We start from the raw sequence: 24,822 nt of genomic DNA, 5'->3' as shown, positions 1-24,822 counted from the left end.
CATTTGGATTTTAGTTTAGTAGATAGTCAGAGATATGGATCTAGGGTCAATCTTCTGCATGCGCAGAACCAGTTTCCCAACACCATTTACTGAGCAGGCTTTTTCCCCCAGCATATTTTTGGCCCTTTTGTCAAAGATCAGATGACTGAATGGCCTGAATCAGATGGCCTGTGGTTGTGTCTGCATCCTTTATTCTGTCTGACTGATTCACATCTCATTTTTGTGCCAGTACCATACTGTTTTTATCACTGTAAGTTTGTAATACAACTTGAAGTATGGGATTGTAATACCTCCTGCCTTGCTCTTGTAGCCCAGGAGTGCTTGCTATTCTGGGTCACTTCTGGTTCCATATGAATTTTAGGATTGTTTTTTCTAGCTCCATGAGGAATGTTGTTGGTATTTTGCTTTGAAATCTATATATCAGTTTTGGAAGTATGATCATTTTGACACTACTGGGTCTACCTATCCAGGAACAGGGGTATCTTTCCATTTTTGGATGCCCTCTTTGACTTCCTTTTTCTTAGTACTGTGGTTTTTACTGTAGAATTGAAAGCTTCCTTGATTAGGTGTTTAATTTTTCTTGATGCTATTATGAATGGTTTTTTTATAATTTCCTCCTTGGTGGGCTCATTATTGGTGAACAGGAATGCTATTGATGTTTATGTTTGGATTCTGTATCCTGTTACCTTGCTGAATTTGGTTATTAATTCTGGGAGTTTTTGGTGGAACTTTTTTAATGTAAAGGATCATGTTATCTGGCTGTGATACATTTTTATTGTATATCCTGATGAAACATTTTTGTGGTACATTTTCATTTTCCATTTTGATTATTATACTATTGCTGAATAAATATACTAGTAACTTAAGTTTCACCGTTTGTTTGAGTGTGTTTTTATCATTTACATAATTCACATTGTGGATTTCCACTAGAATAAAATTACGTATTTTTCCCATATCATGGCTCTATATTTAGATGGCAGATAGTCATACCTACTACCAACTAAAGACAGGTTTTGTTCATAGCAGCTAACATTTTTATAATAAATGAAATTTATTAGTAATTGCATTTATCTTCATTCACAACTAAGTTTTTTTTAAAAAAAGTCTTAAAACAGTTTTCAACAAAAAACCTTATTTCATCACAATTTTTTTTTATTGCTCAAATTTTCTTTTCAACAGAGGTCAGAAACTCAGTGTGACGGTGGACTTCTTATCTAAGAGTTGCTTGCATCTTCATTTTTACTGCTCTTTTTCTTGCTGATTTTTTTGGCATCTTTGGATGCTTTCCAGTTTATTAGGAATTGTCTTTCCACATTTTTTATTTCTTTTCCATCAAGAGATTCTGGAGAAAAATACGTATGTTTTAAAAATACATATATATGTGATATGTACTTCTGTTTAGGGCACATTGAACTTAAATTGCACAATCAGTGAAATAAATTTCTTTTAAAAGTACCTTATGTATAGCTTACATATTTTGTAGGGTTTATATTTATTTTTAGATTTTTTTTATTTCAAAAAGAATATGTGATTATTTACAACTGATCCATAATAAAAAAAGCATGAAAAGGTTCTGTAATTATCCACAAACCTCTTTTTTTTTTTATCACTGCCAAAGATAACCAATGCAAACAATTTGATATATGGTCCCTTTTCCATATAGTGTACATAAACTATACTATTATTATTATTATTATTATTATTATTATTATTATTATTTTTGGTACCGGGAATCAAACTCATGACCTCAGGCTTGCCAGGCAAGCGCTTATGTCACTGAACTACATCCCCTGTGCTATACTATTATTTGTAAAATAAAAAATATACTCAAAGTGAAGTATTTTGTATTGGCTTAAATAATATGATTACTATTCTTAGGAAAAGTATATTTTTGTTAAAAATAAATGACAAGTTTTATATCTGTAATATGATACTTGTAAAGTACATATAAGAATAATTCTTATGTCCTCGGACATAGGCTGTAATAGGAACAACGTACAGAATTGGCCTTTTGGTTCTATGAGGTGTAATTTCAGATAACTTTACAATTTCATTTTTAAAAAGTTTTAAAAATTGAGCTCCTTATAATAATTTTGTAGCCAGCTTAGTGGTACATACCTGTAATCCCAGAACTCGAGAAACTGAGGCAGAAGGACTGCTATGAGTTCAGGGTCAGCCTGGGATAATTAAAAATATGGAAAGCAAACCACAGATAAGGAGTGGACTACTGTTTAAACTAGAACCATAGCTTCTAGAAGTATAAAATTGTCTTCATATCTTGTCTCATGTGCTTTTCTTAACTGAATAGTTAGAAATTTCCAAACTACAATTTGAAAAATTAACTAAACCTTTTGTCATGATACATGTTAGTAATTTTAGCATTATATTAAAGATCATTCTTTTACGCTCAGTTTTCTCAATTGTATTTATCGATGTCTTTTCAGGTTTGCTTTCATTAATAATTGTATAACTTGTTAGCCTATCTTTAGATGGCATATGTGTAATCAGTATATACTGTAAACCTCTGTTATAAAGATAAAGAATGAGTTTGGCATAGTGATGCATGCCTGTAATCCCAGCTACTCAAGCAGCTGAGGCAGGAGGATGGCAAGTTTGAGATCAGCCTGGGCAACTTGACAAGTTAGGCCCGCCTAAACTACATAGCAAGACTCTTTCTCAAAAAAAAAAAAATTTAAAAATTAGGGGTTAGGGATATAGCTCAGTGGTACAGCATCTGCCTGGCAATTGTGAGGTCCTGAGTTTGATTCTTGGTACCAAAATATAAATAAATATTTTTAAAAATTAAAATTGTATTATTTAATGAGCTGGTCTGAACATGAGATTTGCTCCTGTTTATGCCAACTAAGCCAGATATGAGGCTTGTTCTAATTGGTGAGGACTGGATAACTTACAAAACACGAAATGGCTCCCCGTGAGGCCTTGGTGGGATACAGCAGACCAGGCCCTCAAGTAACCTTATGTTTTAGGGTTTTACATTTAGTAGAAAGAAAAGCATGAGAATAAGAAAAGCTAAACTCAAAACGGATTTGTCATATTTGTATATGTGCATGGAAAAAACTGGAAGAATGTATACTAAAATATTTATAGCAGATTTATGGTAGCACTTTGAATGATATTTCTTTTCTTTGTATTTTTGCAGGAAATATATATTAATTTTTAAATCATAAGCTATATTATAGAAAAGATTTATCCAAAATAAACTTTGAATAAATCCTCTTTATTTAGTAATCAGCAAAGCTATCTCCACTTTTTTTTTCTGGTACTGGAGATTTAATCCAGTGCCATGGTAGGTAAGCACTCTATCACTGAGCTATATCCCCAGCCCTTTAAAAAATACCTATTTTTAGACAATGTCTCTCTAAGGATTGACAAACCCAAATCTTTTACACCAATGTCTTTTTCATGTTAACGTCCCAAGCTGGGCTCCAAATTGCAATCCTCCTGCCTCAGTCTCCCAGGTAGCTGGAATTGCAGGTGTGCACCACCACACCCAGCTTTCCACATCTTTTATAGTCTTACCTACAGTGTTGTTAATGAGAAAAACTTGTAGAAATGATCTTGTAATCATTGGGAGTTCCTTAATCATCAAACATTAATTATGTTAACTCTGCTTGCTGAGGAAAGTGGACTAATAAAGTTGTGTGTAGTGGGCAGAGAAGGGAGGGGATGACAGGATGGGATGGGGGATGTATAGTAGAATCATTTGTAGAGTTTCAAAGAAATATACAGGACTGTTCTCCCAGCATATTCACTGTTTCTTACCCTCACAGCCCGGGTGTAGTCCTTGCACATATATTTTGAAAAGTGTCTTGCATTTTTCTGATATGCTTTCCTTCTTACTTCCTGAGGACCCCTGCATTAGCAGTATAATTAATCAAAGTTTACTACAGCTGTGAGTTTTGAAGTGATTTTGTTATTATTAGGGTGTGTGTGTGTGTGTGTGTGTGTGGTACTGGGGATTGAGCCAAGGCTTCACACTGAGCTACAACCCCATTCTTTTTATTTTTTATTTTGGACAGGGTCTTGCTAAATTGCCCAGGTTGGCCTCAAACCTGTGGTCCCCTTGCTTTCTGAATAGTTGGGATTACAAGCATATACCACTTGCCCAGCATGCATTAATTTTCATACCCAAGTACAGTATGTCACAGTGGCTCTGATACAGGAACTGTCGTGAGGCTCCTTTGGGAGCACTGCTCTTCCTCTTTGATGCCATGTATTTCGTCACCACTGAGTACTTTTTGTACATTTTTCTATTACAGTGTATGTTCAGGAATATTATTAGTAGTAAATACTTCATAAAAGATTTTCCCCAGGCTGTTTCCCTTTCAAATGAAAAGTAATTCTGTGTTCTTAGGGTACCATTTGGCAAACATTAAGCAATAAAAACTTGATCAATTTTATCTACAGAACAAAGAGCTAAGGAGTCCCTTGGGCTCATCAGAGGATTTGTGCCAATGAAAGTTTATCAAAAGGTCAGCAAGTTGTACACATTTATGACTAGCTGTTTTTGTGGGTAATAGCCACATCCTATCTGGTGCTTTAATTATTTCTGAAAGATACTTTTCAATTTTTTAAGAGTGTCTCTCAATTTTAACTTTAGGTGTTATTTAAAATACTGAACTTAAAGTTGATCATTTTCAAAGATCAAGATGTCATATAGCTGTAAGCTTGCTGATACATTAAACATTTCAGCAGGTGCCTTTCCCTAAGAAAATTATACTAATAGAAAGCATATACCCAGTGATTTGGACACCAGTATCAGTCTGTCCCTGTATTTTGGTTTGAGACAAACAGGATTTCCATTGAGATCCATTTTCCAGAGCTTTGTCAGCTTGTTCAGTAAAAACTCTAAATCCTACAATTAGAGAAGAAAAAGCAAGATATAAGTACTTCAAAATTATCAGTATTTCCAGCATATCAGTTAAATATTTTTATTGCTTTTCACAGAGTTCTAGTTCTGTGCCAGTTTCCTAGATGATCCATACCTGGTTTTTACTAGTAGTAGAAGAGGCTAAAAAGGAAGCAAAAAGTGAGATCCTGACGGGGTCTGGCTGTTCTTGGTCATGCCTCCCTTAAATGGACCTAACCTGAAGCTCAGAAAACACTTTTTCTGCAGAAGTTGCCCTGTTTAGTGGAATTTATAGCAGTTTGCACTTTAAGGCAATTGAAGTGAACAGTGGTAAGTAAACAGTCTGTTGGCATTACACAGAATATATATTGTTGCCTTTTATTTGTAAAGAATGCAGAAAACTATCAAAGCGGAAAATAAGAGGGGAAAAATCACTATGTGAAAATATAGGGATTTTTAAAAGGCAATCCTAAATTTCCAGGCACTGTTGCTTACTGTGTGACCTTAGGCAAGCCTTTGTCATGCATCAATTTATAACATGAGGATAATTATTAAGATTAATTGCCTTGGCATCTAAAATACCAGGAACAAAGAAGGTAAATCACAAATGTGTTAGTTCTCTCACTGTGTGCCTTCCCTGCTACTTCTCACCTAATTCCATTTCTCTTAATGTTGTTCAACACAGCAAAAGTTTAAGGAAGAAGAAACTTTTGATCTACTGACAAGGAAGTAGCTTACTTTTTCTATGAAAGCTCTAGTCACAGATTGTAACTTCAACCCTCAGCCTTAGAGTTTGCCCTCCCCACAACATTTAACAGCAGTTAATACAACCATTTTATGTGAGTTACACTGTATTTTTATTACTCTTAAACCCCGTAAGGAAAGGATTTTGCATTTTATTTTTGTAAGTATTGAATTATAATACCTGTCCTCCAAAAGTTAAATAATAACAATAATAGAACTTTAAGTTGATAGAGATAAAAAGAATGTTTAGAGTTTTGTTAACTATTCTTCACTTGATAAATGACCCACAACATAGTCCCTCCAGTGTATGTTTGCTTAAGACTAAACTAATCCTGCGCTGAAATACGATTACCCTTTGGATACGCTCTGGTTGTTCATTGCCTTCCTGTCTTTAATAAAATGCTTTCACTTTCCTGCCCTTCAATAAGTTACTAAGGGGAGCAGACACTTCTGGACAGTCTCTGTTTGATAAATGATCATGTCATGCTATCACTTAGAGGAGTGCTGCAAAATACTGAAAAGCCAATTCTGTTTCTTCAGCGGGGCTGGTGCCTAAGCTCCTGTGTGGACATCTTCGGTACAGCAGTGCTCTTTCCACGATTAATGATGACCACTGATGAACCTGTATTTGACCAGCATGCTCCAATCTTTATTGGAAACGTCTGGCCCAACTGTCCTTACTAAAGCTAAAGACAGTCATTTGTCATCCCTTTGACTGCCTGTCATCATCTGCCTGGGAAAATCTATAATTTTTGGCTTGTTCCTGACTAAACTGTGGAATGAATAAATTTATCTTTGGGCTATTCTGCTTGTCAGGATCAATATTGAGCAGAGGTTGAATAAATTAGCAACTACGAAAATATGACAGACCTTAGTAGTTTATTCATTTGTGTCTTATAAATCAAATACTTAGTATATATATGTAAGAAGCAAGCCTGTCAGATTTTGTATTTCCCCCATTCATTCTGAAGATTCTATATTTCATGATAAATGATCATCAGAAAATGAGTGGAGTGAATCACTAATGAGTCTGATAAGACGAACTTTTCAGGTCATTTTATTGATTCAGCAAACTTTGTAGACATAAAAACTGTAGGTAAAGATTACATTTTTTGGCAGGTTTTTACAGATTTTTGCAATCTGACATTTAATTTCATAGTGTTAGCAACTTACAGGATGGCGGCCCTAGTGAAGTTCATGTCTCCACTTACACTCATCAAGCTACTCGCAGAAATACAAGTCTTACTGTAAATCATCATTAGAATATTTAATATTTTTATACATTGATGTATACCTGTTTTAAAAAGTGACAGGAAAAATGCAAAATGAACCAAAAGTAAGTGTCAGTTTAAGTAAGTTTAAACCAGACCCCTGCATGTTGAAGAAAAGAGTTTCTAAACTGAGTATTGTTGGTCTCCTCTTCAATCCTTGCCACCAGTTTTATTCTGGAGAAGTGAGTCATCTGTCCATCAAGTTTTCTGCTGCTGCTCTTGTATCCTCCTCCATCCCACTTTCCTATATTTTCAACTAAGGAAGAATACTAGTTTTCTTGTGTTTATCAGTTTTGTTGAGCCTTGGCATCTTTCTTGCATTTCCATTTCTAATATTGCTTCTCCTCTGGCTTTTATCCTGACCTGTCTCTTACTCAAAGTCACCAAATTTCTTGATCAGAGCTTCTGAAACTTTACATGCTTAAGAATCACCAAGGGCAGGTTCCTATTTGTTAGGCTGGGGGAAAAAGATGGGTTTCTGCCTTTCTGATGCAGACACTGCCAGTCCTTGGGCCCCTCTTGGGGTCTGGGGTCTAGGCCACTGCCTTTCTTAATCACTGGGCATTCCTGCAGCCTGGTGCCACCAAAAAGGCACTGCTGACCTTATCAGTAGTCACAGAATTTCTCAATCTCAATTCACTGGAGCATCTTACCCTGAGGTCTACTCCCTTCATGGTTTGTGATTCCACATTTACGCAGGTTCCATGGATCCTTTGTGAATCTCTGATTCCAAGAGTAACAAACCTCTGACCACAGAATTGCCAATGTCTATTACGACTATTTTCTAAAAGTTGCTTTTGAGAACTGAGAATACATCACATAAAAAAAAGTGCCATACCTGAGTCAGCCAAGAAAACAACATCTTTAATAGAGAAAAAGCCTGAAGACACACCTATGCAGTGACGGACAATAAAAGCTCCCCATAATTTAGAAGCCTTTTCCAGAGCACAGTAGCTCCCACTAGGAAGCAAGAACAGTCGTCACCTGTGACAGACTCTCAGGGGCAAATTCATTGCTTCCCTACCTATAAGCTACATTTGTTCCCCTCAAACAGTATCTGTTTTCATTCCCTGAACCACAACAGAATGTAAAATCACGGCTAGGAAAGTTTTCCTCCTGTAACTCACTGCCTTCTCCATTTATATCTTAGACTCTTTACAGAAAAGAACCCTTACCCCAATCTCATCCCTGATTACTTAACATACACTCATCTATCCTCTGAGTTGTAGTCTCTTGTTTCCAATTATCTACTTGATATTTTCTGTGGAATGTTTCCAAGGCATTCCAAACTCTACATGACTGAAACTTGTAACTTTCTCTGTCTCCCAAGCTTGATTCTTGAGTTCTCTATTTCCCATTCTGCAAAGCAGAAACCTAGGAATCATTCGTAACCTCTCCTTCTCAGACGTATTTCCTATATCCGGTTCACAACCAAGTCCCATGCACTTTACTCCCTAAACAGCTTTCCAGTCTGTCCATTTCATTTCCAACCCCACCATCTCTCACTTCCTAACTAGCCTGGCCTCTTCCAATCTGTTTTCCACACGGTAGGCATATGAATCTTTTCGAACTGCTAATCTCTAATTACTCCACTCTGGCATACACACACATTCAGTATATCTGTGCTGTTTTTGGACAGATCTGTCTGTCATGACCTTTACATCTCATCTACTCACCTGCCTGTTTGTCCCATGTTCCACCTTCACTCTGTCAGCTTCCTATCCTCACATTTGCCATCCTCTCACCTGCCTTTGGGCCTTTGCAGATGCTGTTTCCTTTGTGTGTAGGTCCTTCTCTCAGAGCTCAGCTCAGCTATCCCTCAGGGAAGCCTTCAGTGGCTTTCCTAACCAGGCCAATTCCCCCTTACAGGCTTTCAGAGCTACTTTTCTCTCCTTGTGGTGCTTGTGCAATTTTACAAATGGTTTTTGGTGATTACATACTTAAGCGTTTCCCTTCCCCTTAGTGCTGAGAATTACTCAAAGACAGGGATCATATTTGTTTTCTGCTCACTATTCTCTCCCCATTGTATAATAGCAAGTGCTACCATAAAATAGGAATGTTTCAATGAATGGATAAAAAGAAATGAATAAATAGGACAAGGTACAATATTAGAAGCAGGACACAAATTATAAGGGAGAAAAAGTGGAAGTGTTTTTTAAAGAAGTTATTGATTAAAGAAGTTATTGTTCTGCAGACACAGAAGGAGAAGGAAAAACAGAATTTATCTTTTGTATTTCCCCCTCAGCCCTCAAACTTTTTCTATATACTCTTGCCTGGAAGTCCCTGCCCTGGGTCAGCATTGGACTAGGAAAAACTTTGCAGAGGTGAGGGCTGCGTTAAAGGATCATGGAAGAAGTCTCTGGCATTGGTAAGTCTGGAAACTGAGTAGAGGAATGGAATGAAATCGTAAGCAGCAGGAGGGACAGAAGCCACTTGGCCATGTAGGTTCTTACAAGTTCACCTCTTGTGCCTCGGCTTCTGATGTGTGCCCTTCCCTGTGACTCTTGGATCCTCAAGCTAGGGTGTGGTTATTCTTTGAGAATGCTTATATTTTCTGGTCACCTGATTCTCTCTTTTTTCTTTTATTTACACAGAAGCTCAAGGATTTTAGCTACTTGATAGTACTTTACCTTGCAATATGTGTTCCTTTAGGTTTTTTCCTAAATATCTCCTTTTTCATGTCAGAATCTCAATAAATTTCCAAGTTATTTAACCATTCTGAGAGATTATCCTTTTTTTAAAAAAAAAACCTTTTCTTAAAGGGGCACTTAAAAATGAGTTTTTCATGACAAATGACGTTGTAAATGCAAACCACTAACATATTTATAACACTTCACAAAAATTCATGTACGAGACTGATTAGTAGAACTTTTCATAACAGTGGGTAATCTACTACAATATTTATAATATTTAATAAAAGAAGAATGATTAAAGACCATTCTAATATATTTTTGAATAGTGACTCTAAACTTTGCATTTTTAGAGACAATGGCAAATCATCAGCAAAAGCAATCATTTTATAATTACGCTTTCCTAAGCAAGAACTTCACTGTTATTTCATGTATTTTTCTTTAGGTGCATTTGAAGATCCTACTGATGTCCATATAAAAGCAGCTGCTTTAAGTGCTAAAAACTCACACAATTATAGTGGTTTTGTTAGGGTTCTTTAATGATGTCCACTTCTTTTTCCCTATGGTACAAAGCTGTCTGCTGCTGACAACTCTTAGGATGGATGTCTGTGACCTTCAGTATGGCATGAGAGATTTCTCTCTCACAGCACAGGTTTTGATGCCAGTAGGTTTTGGGCAACTTAAATGAGCAAAAAGAATGGAAAGATTAAAGCCCTCCCAACTGAGTTGAGATATTGGCCCCAGAATACATACAAAGAAACAAATAAGTACTCTGATACTAGGCTTCAACATGTTCCTTCGTCAAATCTTTTGAGAATTACTTAAAATGAACCCCTAAAAAGCATATTTCAAACATATCCTGGGCAGTGTCTATATTCAGGCTCCCAGTAAAATGTGTCTAGGATATCTTCTCTCCATGGGAGGGAAAAGCAACTCTTGGGAATAACTGAATGGTATACATTTCCTTCCCAGATGGTTGGCTTTTTGTTTCCTTATTCATTAATACATGCCAGGCAGTGGGCTGTGCTGTGAATAATCCTGAAGTCAACAAATCAAACTCCCTTTTGTTCTCAGAGACTCAAGTCTAGTAGGGGATACAGTAATATAGAATAATGGAGTCATATTGACCAGATTCGATTCTCAAAAGATGAAGGTAATGTGGGTCAGAGATTTAGTTCAGTGATAAAGTATTTGCCTAGCTACTTTGTGCAAGGCTCTGTGTTCAATCCCCAGAACCACTAAAAAAATAAAGTGGTACAATAATATAATTTTTAAAAATGAAACAAATCTATAGGGTTTACAATAAAGCTTAAAGAGTACCTAGCAAAACTACTTTTAACTTTAGCTATTTTTACACAAATTGACCTCCTTGTGCCTAAATAACATCTGCTCTTTCTTGATTTTTAAGTCTTAATTATTTATTTACTGAATTGCTCTTATGACTGGACACAGTGGCCCATAATTATATCTACTCAGTAGGCTGAGGCAGCAGGATCAAAAGCTCAAGGCCAGCACAGGTAATTTAGTGAGACTTTGTCTCAAAATAAAATTCTAAAAAACAGGCTGAGGATGTAGTTGATCTGTAGGGCACTTTCCTAGACTGTGAGAGGCCACAGGTTCAATCCCCAGTGTTGGAGAGGGGAGGAAGAAGTCCTACTATAGAAGATGATTTAATCCTTTAAGTCCTACCTCTAATCTCCAATATACTTCTCTTCTCCCATCCTGTCTAGAATTATACAGATTGTTGATTAAATTTATATTCAATGACTATATCACAAAGCTCACTTAAATTAATTCTTATTTTCCCTAGAGTTAAAAATTGTTTAATCATTTATTTGCTTAGCTTTCTATGTACTTGTTACCAATTCATACTGCTACAACAGGGGCAGGTTTTCTTCTTAACCTACTGTAGAGCTGCTGTCTCAAGGACTTCTCACCTCCCTTAGACTTTCTCCCATTTCCTAGATACCATGTCTTCTGTTTCCCTAGTTTACTTTCCCTCTAAGCACTACTTTACTGCATGCCCCAATTTTCAAATGTTTTCTTTTCATTTGCATTTTGTTCAGATATTGTCTAATTTCTCTTGTGATTTGTTCTTTGACTCAGAGGTTATATAAAATTGATTTATATTTATATTAATTGTTTTTAAATTTCCAAATAGTTAACCAATGTTATTTTAGTATTCCAAGTCCCTTGCTTATAAATTGTGTATCAACTTGAGATTTTAAAGATAACTTTTAAAATTCTTAATTCCATTGTGTTCAAACAACATATTATGTAGAATTTGAGTTCTTGAAAGTTTCTGTGGCTTGCTGTATAGGTCAGCCTATGGGCTATTTTGATAAATATTTCAATTCCTTTTGCTAGATGGAATGTTTTGTAAGGGAAAATCAAATCAACTTGGTCAGTTGTGATGTACCCATCTTTTATATCTTTATTGGCTTACCCTCAGTTTATTCTCTCAACTACTATGTAAGCAATGTTCAAATCTTTGTTATAATTATGGACTTCTTGATTTCTCCTTTTGCTTCTGTCAGTTTTTACTGCATTCAGTTTGAAGTTCTGTTATTAGGAGAATAAACATTGAAAATTGTTATATCTACTTGTGAATTATTTTTTTACAACAGATTTTCCTCAAATATCTGGTAATATTTCTCGTCCTAAAGCCTCTTTTGCCTTATATTAGTATAGTCACTGCTGTTTTCCTTTACATTTGTGTTTGCATTATACATATTCCATAATTTTACTTTTTCCATATATCTTGATATTTAAAGTATGTTTCTTACAGAGGGCACATGATTGAATTTTTAAAAGCGTGACTTACTGTATATCTGCTTGGTTTTTTTTAAAAAGACACACTCTTTCAGGGTTGGAGATGTAGCTCTGTGGTATAACGCTTGCATAGCATGCATTTGGCCCTGGGTTTGATCTCCAGCACCACAAACACAAACAAACCAAAAAACAATAGGGAAAAAACCCCAAGACCTCACATTTTCAACATGATCAGACTATTTTTTTAAAGAAATGAGATGTCACTATGTTGCCCAGTCTGGCCCTGGACACCTAGGCTCAAGCAGTCCTTCTACCTCAGCCTCCCTATTAGTTAGGACTAGAGGTACATGCCGCTATGCCTGGCATATCCCTGATTCTTCAAATTTTTATTATACATGTTTTCAGGAATAATTATTTTCATCATAGGGAGTTGGTGCATGTACATAACACATCTTAATTTTTTTTATCTCCTTTCCCTCCCTTCTCCACCTCTGTCATTCATCTCATTATCTCTGTTTCGCATTTCATTTTCTCATCCAAAGCTTATTATTTATAAACATCTTTGTTATCTTTTTTTTTTAGTGGTTTCAGGTTTAAAATAATCTTTGAGCACAATCTGCTTTTAATTATAATAGCATTTCACATACAAAAACCTTGTGATAGTACCATCATTTTCCACCCATCCTTAGAGCTATTATTATTGAATATGTTATTTTATATATCATAAACTCCATGATATTATATGATTATTTTTGCTTTAAACAATTATCTGTTAAATAAAGGAAGAAACTATGAAAAGTCTCTTCTATTTACCCTATATAAACATTTCCCACATTCTTTTCCTTTGTGTAGATAAAATGGTTCATTTGTTACTATTTTTTCCTCAGATTGAAGAACTTCCTTTAATCTTTTACATTCAGGTCTTCTGGAGAAAAATTCTTTCAGGTTTTGTTTACAGAGAGTACAAAACAATATTTATTTTGCCTTAATTTTTTAAAGATCTTTTCCCTAAATGTATAATTCTTAAACTGACAGATTTTTCTTTTTTCTTTTTTGTTGCTTTGTTTTGTTTTTAAGCATTTTAAAGATGTTCTATTGTCTTTTGGCTTGCATTGCCTTTTTTAAAAAATTAAGTTTATTGGTACAGTGTAGGTATACATAATGATCTGATTCTTCATAGGGAATTTGTACTGTACATGATATATCTTGATTCCTCTTTTTTCCCATTCCCCTTCCCTCCCTTCAATTCCTCTTCCCCTCCTTATTTACAAGGATTTCTTTCCATTTTATCATTTTTCTCACTTTTTTCTTTTCCCTTTCTTTCCCTCTTCATGCTCTCTAGTTCCCCTGACCTTTTGAACAATTTCTTTGTATTTCATAATTTCTGTTATGCATATTGGTTATTATTTACACTTTGTTTCTCATACCAGAGAGAAAATGTGATATTCACACATGCATGTTTGATGTATTTCACTTAAAAGTATGGTCTCAAGATCCATTCATTTACCTAGAAATGTCTCAAGTTTCCTTCTTTCCATCCTTCTTTGTGGCTGAGTAGTACTCTACTGTATTAAAAAACCTACCATTTTTTTTATCCATTCATCAGATGATGGGAATTTGGGTTGTTTCCAATATTTACCTACTATAAACTGTGTTATATAGACTTCGGTGTGTATATATCGATGTGGTATGATACTTTTACTTTATTTGAAGAAGGGAAGTAGCTGGGTCAAATGGGACCTGTAATCCTAGTTTTTTGAGGAATCTTCACACTGATTTCCACAGTGATTGCACCAGTCTACACTCCCACCCACTGTAGAAAAGGGTTCTTTTTTCCCCATAGCCCCATCAGCATTTATTATTGCTTGATTTCTTGATAATATCTACTCTTTCTGGAGCTAGAATCACAATGTTGTTTTAATTTGCAGCTCTCAAATGACCAGTGATGTTGAACATTTTTTCATGTGTTTATTTGCCATTTCTATTTCTGAGAAGTGTCTATTTACCTCAGATGCCCAGGGGCTTGAAATTTGGGGAGGGGTGATTTTTTTTCAATTTTTTATATGTACTGGATATTAGACCTTTATCTGAAAAATGATTCACAAAAGTTTTTCCCCACTTTGTGGGTTGTCTCTTCACTCTGTTGATGATTTCTTTTGCTGTGCAAAAGCTTTTTAATAAGATGAGATAACAGTTATTGATTCTTTGTAATATTTCCTTTGTGATTGGGATTTTGTTCATAGTCTTTGGCTACACCTATGTCTTTAAGAGTTCTAACTATTCTCTCTTCCATCAGATGTAGTATTTTTGATTTAATATTTAGATCTTTGATCCATCTTGATTTTAGTTTAATGCATAGTGATAGACATGGGTCTAGTTTTAGTTTTGAACACGTGCAAAGCCAGTTTTTGCAGCACCATTTATTAAAGAGGCTATCTTTCTTCCAGGGAACATGTTTGGCCCCTTGGTCAGAGATAAGTTGGCTGAGTTTGTTTGGAGTTGTTTCTACATCATCTAATCTGTTCCAATGATCCTCAGGTCTGGTTTTTTGGTTTTTCTTTTTTTTTTTTTCCAAGACCATGCTGTTTTTATCACAGTAGCTTTGTAGTATGGTTTCAAGTGAAGGATTGTGATGCCCTCTGCCTTGCCTTTTTTGCTCAGAAATGCCTTTCATATTCTAGGTCTCTTTTGGTTCCATATGAATTTTCAGATTGTTGTCTTCAATTTTGTGAGGTATGCTGTTGGAATTTTGATCAGGGTTGCGTTAAATCTGTATAACAATTTTGGAAGTATGGTGGTTTTCTCTAAATTGGTTCTTCTGACCCAAGAACATGGATATCTTTCTATTTTCTGTTATCTTCTTCAATCGCCTTTTTCAGACTACTATAATTTTCAATGCAGAGGTCCTTTACTACCTTTGTTAAGAGTGATTCCTAGGTATTTCATTTTTTTGCATGCTATTTTGAAAGATGTTTTCCTAATTTCTCTCTCAGTGAGCTTGTCATTTGTGTACAGGAATGGCATTGATTTTTGAGTGTTGACTTTTATCCAGCTACACTACTGAATTTTGTTACTAAATCTAGAAGTCTTTTGCAGGAGTTCTGGGGCCTTTTATGTACAGTATCATGTCATCTGCAAATAATTATAATTTAACTTCTTCCTCCTCTATCCTTATTCCTTTTATTTCTTTCTCTTGCCTAACTGCTCTGTATAATGTTTCCAAAACTAAACTGAATAAGAGTGCTGATACTGGACATTCTTGTTTTGTTTTTGATTTTAGACTGAAAGCTTTCATTTTTTGATGGTTTAGTATGATGTTGACTGGTGGTTTGTCATTGATGACTTTTGTCAGATTGAGATAAAGACTATCTATTCCAATTTTCTGTAGAGTTTTTATCATGAATGGGTATTGGACTTCATCAGATGCTTTTTCTGCATCTATTGAAATGATGGATTTTGTCCATGGCTCCTGATACGGTGTAGTACATTTACTGGTTTGCACGTTGAACTACCTTTGCATACGTGGGATGCATCCTACTTGGTCATTGTGTATAATTCTCTTAATGATTTGCTGCAACTATTTGACAGTATCTTACTGAGGATTTTTGCATCTGTTTCATTAGAGAGATTGGCTGGTAGTTCTCCTTTTTGGTTGGATCCATCTCTGGTTTTGCTATCAGGATAATACTTGCTTCCAAGAATGAATTTGGGAGTATTGATTCCATTTCAATTTCATTAAAGACTTAAAGAAGTAGTGGCATTAGGTTTTTCTTTAAATTTCTTATAGAATTGAGCAGTGAATCCATCAAAGCCTGGGCTATTTTTGTTGGTAGTTTTAAATTGCATCTGCAATTTCATAGACTGATATTGGTTTATTTAGAATTTTTATACCTTTTTAATTCAGGTTGGGAATCAGTATGTATCTAGGAATCTCTGCATTTTTTTCTGTGTTTGCCACCTTATTAGAATACAGGTTCTCCAAGTAGGTATTGATGATCTGAATTTCTGCAGGATCTGTTGTGATTTCACCCTTTTCATTCCATTTGTATGGATTTGAGTCTTTTCTTTCCTCTTTTTCATAAGGCTGACTAAGGGCTTGTCAATTTTATTTAACTTTCCAAAGAATTAAAGCATCAATTCATTGATTTTTTGTATTGTTTTCTTAGTCTCCATTGCATTAATTTCTCCTTTGAATTTTTGTAATTTCCTCCCTCATATGAGCTTTGGGCTTCACTTGTTCTTCTTTTTTAGAAGCTTGATGTTCAATATTAGTTTATTTATTTGAGCTCACTCTGTGCTTCTGATATGGGAATTCAATGCTATAAATTTCCCTTATAGGACTTCTACTTTGTGTCTCATAAGTTCCTGTATGTCATATTGACATTATTGTTTAATTGTAGAAAATGTCTGATTTCTTCTTTAATTTCATCTCTGACCCATTGGTTGTTAAGGAGGGTATTATTGAATTTCCATGTGTTTATGAAGTTTTTGTGTTTGTTTTTTTTTTTCCATTGATTTCCAATTTCATTGCACTATGGAATGATTATATGTGCAGGAGAATTTAAGTTGCTTTGAATTTACTTAACCATTTTCTATAAGCTGGTAGGTGGTCTGTTTTGGAGAACATCCTATATGCAACTGAAAAGAATGTATATTCTGACGTTGTGGGTTGGAACATTCTGTGGACATCCACTAAATCCATTTGTTCAAAAGTTTGGTTCAGTTCTGATATTTCTTTGTTAATTTTTTGCCTAATTGATCTGTCTATTGTGACAGTGGGTCTTGAGGTCCCCCTTTACAATTGTATTAGTGCTTATTTAATTTTTCATGTCTGTTAATCTTTGTTTTATATAGTTGAGTATGCTAGCATTTGGTGCATATATATTTATATTTGTTATCTCTTCCTGTTTAATTGTTCCCTTTATAAGGGTGTAATGACATTTTTCATCTCTCTTAATCAGTTTTGGCTTGAAATCAACTTTGTCTGCAAATAGAATAGTTACCTCTGCTTTCTTTCTGGGTTCCTGTCACATGGAATGTTTTTTCTCATCCTTTGATTTCAGTCTATGAATTTCCTTTTAAATTAAATATGCTTCTTATATGAAGCATATTTTAGTTTGTTTGGTTTATTTTACCTTTTTGTGGGTACCAGTAATCAAACTCAGAAGCTTATGCTTGCTGGAGGCACTGTACTGCTGAGCTATACCCCCAGCACTTGAAGTATGTTACTGAATCTTGCTTCTTGATCCATTTTCCAATCTGTTTCTTCTGATTGGTGATTTGAGCCCATGAACATTGATGGTTATAACTGATATACTGTGACTCATCCATGTTGTTTTATTTTCCTGTTGCTGATTTCCTTTTTTTTTTTTTTTTCCTCCTCTGTTTATTTACTTGCCTTGCCTGGTGGATTCATTCTATAAGGGTTCATGGAGCTATAGTCCTTGCTATCTCTTTCTAGAATGTACTTCAGAACATTTTGGAGTGCTGATTTGATGGTCATGAATGTCCTCCGGTGTTATTTCTCAGGGAAGTATCTATGTCTCCATAAATTTTGAAAGATAGGTTTTTGGGGTACATCAATCTGGATTGGAGGTTGTTTTCTTTGAGGGTTTGAAATACTTCACTCCAGGCTGTCTTTGACTTGAGGGTTTGTGTTGAGAAGTCAGCTGTGATTCTGATGGGCTTTCCTTTATTGGTGATTTGTTTCTTTTCTCTAACAGCTTTTAACATTCTGTTCTTGTGTTGCATTCTTGATTGTTACATGCCTTGCTGTAGATTTTTATTTTTGATCATGGCTAACTGGAGTTCTGTGTACCTCACTTCTTTGTAGGTCAAATTCTTTTCATGTGCTTGGGAAGTTTTCTGCTACTACTTCTGTGAACAGGTTTTCGATGTTTGCACTTTCTCCTGCTTTTTCATTGACTCCGATCAATCTTACGTGTTATTCTATGCTGCATATCCAGCAGCTATTGGATTGATTTTTCATAGTCCCTTGTGATTTTAAAGAGATCTTTCTTTTCATGATCACTAACTGCAGTCTTGTTTTCTGTATCTGACTTTCTGTCCTCACATTGGCTTATTCTGCTGGGTAGACTTGCAGTGGAATTTTTAATTTGGATACATGTTTGAATCTGTTTCATGGATTCCATTTCTTTCCTATGCTGGGCATTCATGCTTTCCATCACTTTCCTGTGCTCTTCTATTTTTTAAAATCTGTGTCTACTTTAGAATCACTAAGCATATCATTCATTATAGTCACCATCTCTGTAGTTATCTGAGAAATTATTTCTGATTTGATTATTTTCTAGAGCCTCATTCATCTGCTGTGTTACTTCCACTGTTACCACTTCAGAGTCCAGTTGGGTGGCCTTCAAACTGTTCCACTTCATTGCATCCTGGGTTTGCCTTTGCTGAGCTGGGAGTCTAGGGTTGCATCTTGTTTAAATGTCTTCTCATTTTCTACTTATTTAAAAATTTAATTCCTGGGTTGATGCTTGTAAATTGCTTATGGCAGGTAGCTTTGTTGCTAGTATTTAGAACCCTTAGGAGATGACTACTTCTCAGAGATATCTTCTAGGTCTAGCTGGCTTTTGGGTTTTGAGCCTGTTTCAAGATTCTACCTTTTCAATTTATTGGGTAGCAAAAGTTGCTGCCTATTTGGCCCCCCAACCTTGGTTCTTTGCACTGGCCTGTTATATTGTTTATGACCCTTCAGCAATCTCAGTCTTGCCATACCAAGAACAACAACTGATTAGAACAATTATGTTGCCTTGGCTAAAGGGGTGAAATCAGCAATAATAGCAATATCAAATACAGCCTAGAAAATGACACTGTGGTAACTATTAATTTGCCAGCTTTAACCACATACACTAAAATTGTGGTTATATAACAATATCTAAAACAAGCCAGAAAATTGTACACAACCCCTCAATATGGCAATTTTACTCTCAGGTGAGAAAATTTAAAAAGGGTTAGGGGGAAAATAGAGAAATAAAAGAAAATAAAGAGATTAAAAGCAGGGTTGGAGGACATAGGAAGATCATGCAAACTTTGGGAAACTGGTGAAGATGGGGGAAGAGAGGTAAGAAATAAAAGCAAGAACAGAATGGAAGAACAACAAACAACTAGAAACAATGTTCACAATCATAAAAACACGGATAAACAGTAAGAAAATAAAGTAAATGAGAGAAAAAATAGACTAAAAACAAAGTAAAGAAAAGATATATTTAAAAAAGTTCACTTTCAGCCATGTCCCTGCTGTCACAGGTAGATAGCATGGGCAGACAGAATCCAGATCCAAGCTGGTTAATCCCAACATGGTGTGCATTTTTAAAATGAGAAACCTGTGATAATTTTTATGTTGTTTTGTACATAAAATATCTTTTTCCTCTCATTTACTTTTAAGATATTTATATTATCACTGCTTCTTACCACTTTTATGAATAGGGTGCCTTGCAGTAGTTTTGTTTGCAATTTTTTTTTTTTTTTTTTTTTGGTTTTTCTCCGGTACTGGGAACCGAACTCACGACCTTGCGCACGCCAGGCAGGCACTTTTGCCGCTGAGCTAAATCCCCAGCCCCTTGTTTGCAATTTTTGTTTGGATTTTGTTGAGCTTCATGGATCAAGGGTTTTAAATTTTCATCAAATTTGAGAATTTTAGGGGCCACTATTTCTTTACTGTTGATATTGTATTATTTTTAAACTTTTATTGATATTCAATTCACATACCATAAAAATCATTTGTTTAAAATATACAATTCATTGATTTCTAATATATTTAGCGCTCTGCAATCATCAGTACAATCAATTTTTAAAAAGAAACCCTGTACCTATTAATATCAGTTCTTATCTTCTCTCAGTCTTCCAGTCTTAAGCAATTAGCAGTCTACTGTGGGCTTCTGCAAACTTGTCAGTTCTATACATTTCATATAAATAGGGTCATGCAATGTTTTGTGTAATGGTCTCTTTCATAATGTTTTCAGGGATCATTCTTGTGTATGAACCAGCATTTCGTTCCCTTTTATTGCCAAAATTAGACTGGTACTTTAATAGTTTTTTCTGTTTCCACAGTTTCTTCTGAGTTCTTTTACACACACACACATACTCTTTTCACATGTTTGTGGGTCCCAATTCATGGAAGTGAACTGAGAAATTTTTTGCATGAGTGCAAGGCTTATGACTGCTTGGTCTCCAATGGAGCAATTTCATTTCCCCTGTGGAGCCCTGAAATGTGAGAATTGAGAGATGTTTTCTCTTAGGTTGATCAGTTTTCCTACAGAGAAATCCTGCAGTGCTGCTCAAGGTTTTTAAGTCACACAAGCAAAGTGTGACTTAAAATCTGCTCTAACAGGAGTAGAACTTGGTTTGTGTGGGAGAGAGAGCAGAGAAGCACTGGCCCTCTCACATTTTAGCGTGTAGTCTTTTGCTAAATCTCCAGTTTTTTCAATATTACCTTCCACTGTGGCTTTTGACCCACAGCCTGTGTCTTGTTCAAGTTCTTCACAAATTAAACCTGTCCCCTATAACTTTGTTGTTAAGGTATTTTTTCCAGTTAGTACTTTAATTTTCCCTTCTCTTTTCCTTTAGCTTATATATTGAACTTTTAGGTATAGGGAAAGTATTTCATGAAATGTCTGAGGAAAGTTACAAACTTTGCTGTTGCTAAAACAAAATACCTTATGCTGAGTATTGTAGGAGATTCATTTAGGTCGCCCTTTTGGAGCTGCAAGAACGAAGTGCTGGTCTGCTTGGGTTTGGTAAAGGCCCTGTGTCTATCTCACATATCAGATGGCATCATGGGGGGAGTGTATTCAAGAGCAAGAGATCACATGGTGAGACAGGAAGTCAGAGGAATGTAGGGGGCTAGCTCACTGTTTTTAGAACCATCTGCTCTAACAGAAACTATTGTGGGTCCTTCAACAGCTATGTCAATCCCTTCTGAATGTGGTGCCCCAGTGACCTAATCCCCTTCAATCGCAAGTTTCACCCCCTCAGTACTACAACACTGGAGCCAAGCTTCTGAGGGACAATGTCAAACCATAGCACATAGCCTCTGAGGGATAATGTCAAGCCATATCCAAACCATCACACATGGAAAGAAGTGGGTTTGCTTAGAAAGGAAAACAATGTGAACTCGTGCTAAAGTACTCTGTCCTGAAGTGTGCAAGAAGGATGATACTTGACCAGAGACAATCTCACTATGGCCAAATCTAAAACATTTCTGTTAACCTCTTATCTGTCCTCATGTTAACCATTCAACTTCATTCAGTAGAAGTGGGCACTGTTTCTTTTTTGAAGCCCAAGTTTCTGTTCTCAAATATTATTGACTCCTCCTGGAGCCTTTTCTTCTGACTGCTCTGTAAATGTTGGTAGGCTTCCATGCCTGGCTTTGGCCTCATTATTCCCTATCTGCTCTTCCATCTAGTCCAGTGGCTCTAAATATTATTTAAATGTTGCTTATTCTCAAACCTATCAATCTTCTCTGTTGAACTCCAGATGCCCACTTGACATGTCCATTTTAATGTTCAATAGGTGTGTTCAAAGGCAGGACTTTTCTTCCTCCTCTAGGATCCCCTACCTCATAAAGGCGGCCATTGTCTCTCCAGTTCCTCACATAAAAGCATAGGAGTCATCCTTAATTCCTGCCTTTCCTTAATATTTACATCCTACTCATCAACAAACTCTATGGGGTTTGGCTAAAAATACACCTCCAATGCACCACTATGCTCCATCTCCAAGCAACCATCTCTGTTACTTAGTTTTTACAATAGTTTCCCAACTTATTCTTTGCTGTTATTCTTGAAACTCACTCTTCAAGAAATCCTTTTCAAAAATATAGTCATTTCAATGGCTTTCTCCTACAATTAGAAAAAGTCAAAATTTGTACTTATGTCTTAAAAGTAACTTTATGACCAGGCTAATGTGCCTTTCTTTTTAATTTCATATTGTTCTGTTACCTCCTTATTTACTCATCAATTATTTATTGAGCACTTCCAATGCCTCAGAAATTGAGCTAGGTACTGCTGAGTGTGGTAATACACACCTGTAATCTCAGACCTTGGGAGGCTGAGGCAGAAGGATCGCCATGAGTTCAAGGCTAGTGTGGGCTACATAGCAAGTCTGTGTCTCAACAAAACAATAAAAACAAAATGAAACAACATCCCCAAGGGGAAAAAAAAAAGAAACTGAGTTAGTCACTAGGACCTTACCGCAGTGAACAAGCATCTTTTTGGTTCCTTGGACGCTAAACCAGTGGTGGTGCACGGACGGCACGCAGGCCACAATGGGCTGTTTGCTATCACAGAAGGCTCTGAAAGGTTCATTGTCACTACTGTAAACTGTCTTTGGCCTTGGAGCTTTTCCATCCACCCTTTCTCCTTGGCTCTGTGTACACCTTTCTTTTCTCATTCTTCAGGTTTCAGTGTAATATCATTTCCTCAGAGGCCTTTCTCGATAACCTAATTTAAAATATCCACTGCCCTCTTTTCTGTTACATTATCCTATGTGAAAGTCATAGCACTTCTCACAATCTTATGTGCTTCTGTATTTTACCATTTCCTTCCCTGTAATGTAAATTCTGTGAGGGTAGAGACCTATTCATTATAGTAAGACCAGTATCTAGGATATGTTTCCTCAAGGACCTAGCAGAGTGTTAGGCACACAGAATATAATGAATATTTCAGTTGATTAACTTGACGAAGAGGTTCAAGAAAAGCAGAAAAAGGTGACACTGAGTTCAGTCTTTAAAATGAGAATTTGGTTATTGTAATGTTGATTCTTAGATTACAGTTACACATTTGTTCTAGCTATGCATTATTAACATGGCCTAAGAATAATCCTTATAGGCCAAACAGCTTGATTACATGTCATGCAGGAAAACTTCCCTTAGGGTCATGTGGAGGCTAGCAGTTGTGTCCTGTTACCACACTCCCCTTACCTGTTCACAGTGAAAAGCGTAATAGAATAAGATTTTTAAGAATAATGACAATGACTGAAATGAATCTTGGTGATTATGATAATTAACAACTAAGCAGATCCTTATCCTGCACTTAAGATTGATAATGCCAACTTGGGAGACTGTAATTTTCCATCATTCTCTCTCAGGGAAAGGAAACTTCCTTGCTTGGCCACTCGGTTCCCATTTCCCATGAAGGTGAATGCGGAACACAGCACATAGCCCAGATCTCTGCTATAACCTACACTTCGGACCTGCACTCTGCTAACCCCTATACTCTAGGCTCCATCACTTTGATTAGGATTGATGTAATTAATATATGGTATAAAACCATTCATTCTATCATAAAATTGTATTATTGACATAAATACTACAGCATCATAGAAAAAAAAAACTCTGATAATAAATACAAAATGCCCAATAAAGAAGTCTAGGAGATACTCTAAAATTTTTTTTTAAAAATTTTTTTGGGGGCTGGGGATTTAGCTCAGCAGCAAAGCGCCTGCCTGGCAAGTGCAAGGTCATGAGTTTGGTTCCTGGTACCGGAGAAAAACCAAAAAAAAAAAAAAAAAAAATTTTTTTTTTTGGTCTTTTTGAGACAGCATTTCACTAGGAAGTTCAGGCTTTGAACTCACTTTGCCTTGAACTCACTTTTTAGCCCAAGCTGGCCTACAACTCACAGTGATCCTCCTGTCTCAGCCTTCTGAGTGCTAAGATTACAGGTGTGGGCCACCATGTCCAGCTAAAATATTTTTGAATTCAGAATTTATCCCATGAAATCTTTCTGTCTTTCATGTTGTAAGTTAAAACACATTTGAATTGTGCTTCCTTATGTTTTTATTTTAAACATCTACGCTGATTGTTCAATGGAATTTTGGATACTTTGAGAAATTCATTTCTGTATCTCTATCTTATTATCAGTTAGAGGATGAACCAGTAATAGGTATTAATTTGGAACTAAGGCTGTGGTAACATTTTGAAGGTCAGCAGAATGCGGCTTAGAAGTAATTTTGAGAATATGGGCTCACTGTATGGGAGAAAGAAGCCCGTTCTTCCTCCAAGGATCTCTCTGTCAATGAATTATACCCCTTACAAACAAGGAGCTTCAAGGTCTTAACAGTGGCTCCGCTCATGGATAACTACTTCCAGGAAGCCTTTCCTGGTCTCTGGCTGTTATGTCAGGGTTACCATACTTATGAAAATAGAATCACATTGCATTTCTTCAGAATCATGTTCCATGTACACTAAGTTTCTTACAGAGTGGAATGGAATCCTTCCTTCCTCTAAGGCATAGTGCCTGATAAATATGTAGGAGTCCCATATATATTTTAATAAATAAGTGATTGAATGACTGTGGCATGATATGATATAACATGGCATGAGTATAGCTAGCACAAATTAGAATAAATCCAATGCCAAGAGTACTTCAAGCAGGAATAGCCAGGAGACACTTCATGTGTAGTCACAGTTGGGAAATCCGAGTTAAGGGGCAAGAAATCTATCTCTAAAAGGAAGAATTTGATGGACAGTTAATGCATGCAGGGAAAATCACACAGGTCCTTCTCAGAGAAACTTTCA

At 35.9% G+C, this 24,822-nt stretch overlaps 1 protein-coding gene across 3 annotated transcripts in view; it reads right to left on the bottom strand.

The window, feature by feature from the left end:
* Window positions 1-1,127: 1,127 nt before the first annotated feature.
* Ppp1r42 (protein phosphatase 1, regulatory subunit 42) overlaps window positions 1,128-24,822 on the bottom strand; it is a 39,225-nt gene continuing 15,530 nt past the window's right edge. For all 3 annotated transcript variants that reach the window (XM_013518133.1, XM_005392137.2, XM_005392138.1), the window contains exons 6-7: window positions 4,759-4,876; window positions 1,128-1,342 (exon numbers count right to left, since the gene is read on the bottom strand). In XM_013518133.1, the coding sequence (XP_013373587.1) occupies window positions 1,215-1,342; window positions 4,759-4,876 (246 nt within the window). In that variant the 3' untranslated portion in view covers window positions 1,128-1,214. The remainder of the gene's footprint in view (window positions 1,343-4,758; window positions 4,877-24,822) is intronic.

Source organism: Chinchilla lanigera, unplaced genomic scaffold (assembly GCF_000276665.1).
Source record: "Chinchilla lanigera isolate Chin_1 unplaced genomic scaffold, ChiLan1.0 scaffold00043, whole genome shotgun sequence".
Taxonomy (NCBI): domain Eukaryota; kingdom Metazoa; phylum Chordata; class Mammalia; order Rodentia; family Chinchillidae; genus Chinchilla; species Chinchilla lanigera.
The sequence above is the reverse complement of the archived record's forward strand: the minus strand, read 5'-3'. Positions and strand labels throughout refer to the sequence as shown.